General features: G+C 35.1%; 1 protein-coding gene across 3 annotated transcripts; it reads right to left on the bottom strand.

Annotated features, from left to right (window-relative positions):
- Positions 1-273: 273 nt before the first annotated feature.
- Positions 274-1,416, bottom strand: LOC108130577 (angiopoietin-related protein 4-like). Of its 3 annotated transcripts, XM_043209989.2 has the most exons (5): positions 1,330-1,416; positions 1,125-1,266; positions 992-1,074; positions 579-934; positions 274-471 (listed from the first exon to the last, which is right to left on the bottom strand). In XM_043209989.2, exons 1-5 carry the CDS (start codon positions 1,387-1,389, stop codon positions 408-410), a joined length of 705 nt encoding a protein of 234 aa, XP_043065924.1. In that variant the 5' UTR covers positions 1,390-1,416; the 3' UTR covers positions 274-407. The 3 variants fall into 3 exon arrangements, with proteins under 3 accessions (XP_043065924.1, XP_070137777.1, XP_070137776.1); XM_070281676.1 differs by having other exon boundaries at positions 579-1,065; XM_070281675.1 differs by having other exon boundaries at positions 579-1,074.
- Positions 1,417-7,397: the final 5,981 nt, after the last annotated feature.

The raw sequence follows: 7,397 nt of genomic DNA on the forward strand, positions 1-7,397 counted from the left end.
ATAAATGAAGGAAAATGTTAAATGGTTTTGGGAAAATTCTCACATATACTCACAAGTTCCTGTTATTTTTCACAACATTTTACCCTTTTGGTTTGTGTCTTTTTAAGGAAAATTTATTTTTATTTCTCGCGGGTTGAATATAATCGCTGTCTGGGGCCAGACTCCGTCAGTAGAGATACTATATCTGAAGCAGAGTCCATTTCTTAAGGGTACCGGGTACGCGTGCTGGACCTGAAAATTCCCCACCATTCCCCACCGTTGAAATGCAAACACTTTTATTTTCATTTCGAATATTTAATTCATTTTTAACAATAAGTACAAAATATGGTGGACATTTTCAAATTCCAGATGTCTTTTCATAATTTTTTTTATTTTCCAAAGTCTTTTTCGAAGAGTGGTTTCTTATTTCAATCTTTCCTTCGGATGTACAAATTCAAATAATACAGGTATTCGTAATACAGGTCGTAATTCCTTTAATAAATGAAAAAATAAATAAATAAAAGAAATCAATGTATCAGTTACATAAGAATTTTCGTATTGGGAGTACAAAATATTTTATGAAAAATTCGAATACATACCCAGAACTGAACCACCATCCAAAGCCCAATTCCTTCGCCCAGTTTTTATCCAGATTACCGTCCTCATCTCGATCGTATGCTGAGAACTTGGTTCCCTGAGTTAGATTGAAATGCGATATATCTCCAGTGCATCCCTCAAGCTTCTTCAGCATGTAGCCTTCGCCCTTGTCGCCCACAACAAAGTTGGCGCATCTTATAGAATATCTTCCATAGAAATCGTATATATAAACCTTATGAGGCTTCCAATTAGTTAAAATATGTAATTTTTCGAGTCCAATGAACCAAAGACCCTTCGGATCTCCAAATCCGTTGATGTACTCCTCATATGTACTATTGAATTCCGTTGAACCCGAACTCTTAAAATAAACCTCCATCCACCCAGATCCAATCATCAGATCTGAGTAACAACCCACCTCAAAAGGTTCGAATCCTGGGATTTGGATTTCTGGGTAGAAAGAAAATGTACCTTGTGTTGCTGGGCAACGATCTGGTAGGACTAAGATATTTGTTAATTATATTCCGCATTATTGAGTTTTTCCAACTTACCTCTGATTGGTTTTTCAGAATTCGACGGACTAGTGGTAGTGTTAGTAGCTTCAACTTTCGTCACTGAGTTCACGTTGCTGTCATTGTTTTCTTTTTCAATTATCACCTTTTGATCCTCCTTTTCCTTACATAGATAGCAGGACTAAGGAAAGTGGACGTAGTTTTGTTAACTTTTTGAAATTAAATCGCATCACAGCACTATTACCTCCTGTTCGAGTCCCAGGGCACACGAAATAGTCAACAGAAACACCGTTGGTAGCTTCATTGTGGCTTTTTTTTTTTTTAAATACACTTTAATGTTTAATACACAAGAATATTTGAACTGATGGATCCAAAGCCGTGGCTCTGGGTTTTTATAGCCCTCCCGAGCTTTCATAGAGTCTCTTATCAGAACCAACACTTGCGCGAGTGCTGTTTGTGAAATTTGAACTATATGCACTGATATTCCAAAATTCTAAGGTCAAGGTTTAAAATGTTGTATAATATTAAATATGTATAGTAATTTTTTTTTATATACGTACTTAATTTCTATTTTTGCGTATTCAATTGCTCCACATGTTAAAATAGGAAGACTTTTAAGAAAAATAATAACTGCAAATTTTATTCAATATACATTTTTAACAGATGCTATGAAACACAAATCAATATTACCTCTATAGCTATAGGTAAAAAAAAGTCTTCTATAAAATACTCGCAATTACATTAGAATTGATAAAGCTTCAACTGTATATAAGTATAAAAATAAATGATATCTTAGTAAAATACCAGCACTGGCTGTATTTATTGTATTATATTTTTATGTGTATTTATTTTCATAAAAGTTAATGAGATTCATTAATAAATTAATGATAATGAGACTATTGATTCGACTTTTCCATAGTTTATTATTTTTGAATAAAAAAAAAAGTCCCAAGAGTCCCAAAAAAGTACAAAAAAGGTTCAAAGAATCAAGGTCCTGGCTACTAAACCTGAATTCTATTTCCGAACCACAAGATACGGGGTACAAGATGTGGGGAACAAGATATAGGGAACTTTTAGAGAATTTTGTGCTAAAACAGAGGGACTTTCTGCACTAAAATAAGCAGGGATTTTGTCCTGAGCTTTCATTTTGATACTAAAACAAGGGGAAATTCATGAAAATTTCGTTCTAAAAAATGGAGGGATATTTCCTAAGCTTTTATTTTGATACTAAAACAAAGGGAAATTCACGAAATTTTCGTTCTAAAAAATGGGGGGATATTTCCTGAGCTTTTTTATGTCCCAAAATTAAGCTTTATTTACAACAATTTTTTCTCTAGTCCTTTGAGAACTAACACGGGGCTTTATTAAATCGGAAGGGAGGGTGTTATTGTAGTCGTTATTGTACGACACCACACCGTATACTGATAAGCCACTCTCGGGCCACAGTGATAAGAAGCCAGGGGCCGAAAGCCAGGAACGTGTTTTTTTTTTTTTTTGGAAGCTACAGTTGCTGTTCACATCTAGTGAACTGATAAAAATTAGAATAAAATATTATGACCAAGTTGAATTCGATCGACAACAAATCAAATCATATAATAATATGGAATCAAACAACGAATGTAAGATGTAAATGTTTAAATATTTTATATTCAATAATAATTGATATTTAAAAACCTATTTTTTGAAGCAAAAATTTATTCAAAAAAATTAACCAATAAATTATGGAAAATCTTGATTATTTTTTATAATCTTCATCTTTATGAAAATAAATTCATACAAAAATCCTAAACAGTTTAAGGTTTTCTTCTATGAGTCCCCAAGTCTTGAAAATTTCTTTGACTTTAAATCGCCTATTTTTATACCCTTGCAGAGGGTATTATAATTTTGTCCAAAAGTGTGCAACGCAGTGAAGGAGACATCTCCGACCCTATAAAGTATATATATTCTTGATCAGGATCACCTCCTGAGTTGATATGAGCATGTCCGTCTGTCCGTCTGTCCGTCTGTCTGTCTGTCCGTCTGTCTGTTTCTACGCGAACTAGTCTCTCAGTTTTGAAGCTATCGTCTTGAAACTTTGCACACACCCTTCTTTGCACGCAGTATATAAGTCGGAACGACCGGGATCGGCCGACTATATCCTATAGCTGTCATATAACTGATTGATCGGAAATGGTATAACTTTGGTGTTTTTAGAGCTAGAGAGTCAAATTTGACACGAGAGCTATTTTTGGCAAATTATCACAACATGCCAAATTTCATAAGGATCGGCCGACTATATCTTATAGCTGCCATATAACTGAACGATCGGAAATGACCCAACTTTCGTGTTTTTGAAGATTATAATTTATATAATTATTTATTTTATAGAAGTTTTTTTTCGGCAGCAGTCTCAGCCATACGGTTGGAATATGACGTGTCTGATTCCTTATCAGTACAACTATTTTTTTGTAGAGGTATTAGAGAGATATTATTTTAGAGGTAAAATATTGTATATATAATATAAAATTATATATAACTATATACATACATATATAAAACCTATTCCAAACACCATCAAAAAAATTTAAAAGAAATAAAAACAATAATTGATAAGAAATTGCTATACGTTGGCAAGAGACATATTTGGAACTTAGAAAAAAAAAAACAAGACATATGTAGAAGAACATGAAAAGCTTTAAAAATCATACAAAATAATTAATTAAATTAAAAACTATACTATGTAGACATGTATGTGTGTATGTACATATATGTATATAATGTAAAGAGAAAGCAAGCTGAATGCCTTAAGTGTACATAATAATAATAATAATAATTATAATAATAAAAATAATTTAATACCAAAAATAAGAGAATATTTAAAAACCACAAAACTAAAATATAATAAATAGAATATATAAAACCTATTCCAAGCCCAGTTCCCGGCCAGAAATAAAAAAAGAGAGACCTATTTGGAACGCAGCCCCTTCTTATGACAACAACTATGTATGTGTGATGAAAATCTAAAAAAGAGGCTAACAGAATGCCCTCGAGTGTGGGGCCCCAACTTCCGTTGAATGTCCTTGGACTTTGGTTTCGTCCCCGTCTGAAATGGACCCCCTCTTGGTCCATTTTCGAGCTTGGATAATACTTATTTTCCGCTGCCAGACCTTTCGTTTTTTTTTTGTTGCCACCTGTATGTCTGTGTTTGGTAGCCATTTTAACTGCCATGCCCGGAAACGGAAATAATACACACACACACACACATAGAGACATTTCAGGTGGCATTGAATTTCTAAAAGGGGGGATGCGGTGGGCAAAGAAACCAAAAGAGTTCATCAAGTTACCATATTCGCCATAAGTGGCCTAAGCCTCTTAAAGACCACATTGCCTTTCCCAAATCCGGGATATTAAGTCAAGTGGCAAGTGTGGCAAGTGCGGCTCTCGCTGCGGCAACAAAACTTTTTCAATTATAAGCACTTTGAGAGATAAGGAGAAGCCGGCCAGTAAGACAAGTCTATTGTTAAATACACTTTCACAAATACATTTCTTCGCACCAGGCGAGCTTATTTATTTTTTGAAAAGAAATGTTCTCTCAGCACATCCTCCACTAGTATAGTTTAGTACTCATCGCCTTCGTCACGTGCCTCTTCGTCACCATCATGGAAATAGTTACTCAAATTTTGATAGATGTCGCCATCCAAATCCTCCATCAGATCTTCATGATTTGGATTAACCTCAAAGTGCACTTGAAAAAAATAAACAAAACAATTAAACGAATTTTTTATTATTGGCTAATTATTGGCTTGGAATTATGGCAATTTAAGCTTCGGAGAATCTTATGACTTTCTTCCAACGAGTGCAAATACTAAGGAACAGTTTTCACCTTGACCTTTGGATCGGATGGAAATTTTTGAATATTTTTAAATCAGAGCACTTAGTTCAAAGTTCTGATAAGAGACTCTATGAAAGATCGGGAGGGCTATAAAAACCCAGAGCCACGGCTTTGGATCCATCAGTTCAAATATTCTTGTGTCTTAAACATTAAAGTGAATTTAAAAAAAAAAAAGCCACAATGAAGCTACCAACGGTGTTTCTATTGATCATTTCCTGTGCCCTGGGACTCGAACAGGAGGTAATAGTGCAGTGAAGTGATTTAATTTCAAAAAGTTAACAAAACAACGTCCACCTTCCACAGTCCTGCTATCTATCTGAGGAGGAGGAGGATCAGTGCGCTTCAGTCTGCTATCCGATAGTTAAACCTCTTTTAAGATACTTTGAGGTTTGCCAGACGAAGGACAGGACGAATGCAGAGCTGCAGAACTCACTAAAAGAAATAAATCTTAAATATTTAAAATTGCTGGAACAACATTCGGCCGCTCAGGACAAATGTACTGACGTCGCACTTAAATACGCAGAGGTTCAAGAAAAATTTCAGCAGACTCACCAAGAACTGAGGAAATCCCAGGAAAGCCTTCAGGAAACCACTTTGAAATACGATCAGGTTCAGGATAAATTCAAGAAAGTCAATATTGAAAATGAAGAATTGAGAAAGAAAGATTTGCAAGTCAGGAGCTTAAAAACTCAGGTAACAGAAAAAAGTGCTCAAATTCAAGTATTGAATGATAGGATTTCTGATCTGGAAAAATCAAGTGAACTCGGCGAGCTGAATAAACTGTTCAGTGAAGAATTAGAAAAGTTGCAAAAAATAACAAAAGCCGGACAAGAGGTGAAAATTGGAAAAGAAAACAATGACAGCAACGTGAACTCAGTGACGAAAGTTGAAGCTACTAACACTACTACGAGTCCGTCGAATTCAGAAAAACCAATCGAAAGTAAGTTAAAAAAAACTGAATAATGCGGAATTTAATTAAGAAAAGTCTTAGCCCTACCAGATCGTTGCCCAGCAACACAAGATGGTACATATTCCCACACAGAAATCAAAATCCCAGGATTGGAACCTTTTGAGGTGCGTTGTTACTCAAATGAGGAGATTGGATCTGGGTGGATGCAGGTTTATTATAAATATCAAGATTCAGAGGAATTTAATCGTACATATGAGGAGTACATCAACGGATTTGGAAATCCGAAAGGGGAAATATTCATGGGACTTGAAAAATTACACATTTTAACTAATTGGAAGCCTCATGAGGTGTATATATACGATGACGTCTATTTTTATTTAAACTGCGAAAACTTTGTTGTGGGCGACAAGAGCGAAGGCTACATGCTGAAGAAGATTGACGGATGTGATGGAGATACATTGGTTGTCCACCAAACTCAGGGAACCAAGTTCTCAACATACGATCGAGATGAGGACGGTAATCCGAATAATAACAGGGCGAAGGATTATGGCATTGGGTGGTGGTTCGATTCTGCGTATGTATTCGAATTTTTCATGAAATCTTTTTTATTTCTTTTATTTATTTATTTTTTCATTTATTAAAGGGATATCGACTACTCAAGTTATTTGACATTGTATATCCGAAGGAAAGACTGATAGAAGAAACCACTCTTTGAAATAGGCTTTGAAAAATAAAAAAAAGGATGAAAAGACATCTGGAATTTGAAAATGTCCACCATATTTTGTAATTATTACTTTAAAAAAAAATGAATTAAATATTCGAAATGAAAATAAAATTGTTTGCACTTCAAAGGGTAAATGAGGGGGGAATGTTCAGAGATAGGAGAAATGTTATCTTTTATCTTGTAAAAAAAGCCTCAAACTGACTCCTCCAGCTTGGCAAGGGATGTGCCGGGTCTGAAATGTTACTCACTTGGGTGCTGGTTTCCGTAACAGCCGATCAGGACGTAGATGACGAAAATGAGAGCTCCCGTGAAGCAAGCCAGCATTGGGAAGCTGTTTGGCATGTCGCAGTCATCGTTCTGGAACTCCTCAGGGAATCTTTTAAAGATAATTTCCAGTGTTTCTGCAATCATTTTAGTTGTTTAGTTTCGTATCTTAATAGAATATTTGATATTTAATTATTGGAAATTTGTTAAAGTTTAGCAAAGTGACTAAAAGGTATTATTCGAACGTGACAATACCGAACGACATTTATCCGGCAGTCTACTTTCTCTGAGAATACCCTTCAGAAAACAAATCATAGTGCTGGATGAGTGAGGGAAGGGGCGTGGTATTAATACGAATTACCCGGAATGAAGTTGAATTGTTCAAAAATATATCAAAAGGACCTTCGGCTGCCACTCGGGGGTCGTATTACCAACGTGGTGGACACTGAACGTGCCACTTGACTTGGCCAGAAACGTGGCTAGGAGAGACTCGTTCTAGTTTCATTTTTCTTTTAAATCATTTTGAAATATATACATATATAC

The sequence above is a fragment of the Drosophila bipectinata genome, chromosome XL (assembly GCF_030179905.1).
Source record: "Drosophila bipectinata strain 14024-0381.07 chromosome XL, DbipHiC1v2, whole genome shotgun sequence".
In the NCBI taxonomy this organism is placed as follows: domain Eukaryota; kingdom Metazoa; phylum Arthropoda; class Insecta; order Diptera; family Drosophilidae; genus Drosophila; species Drosophila bipectinata.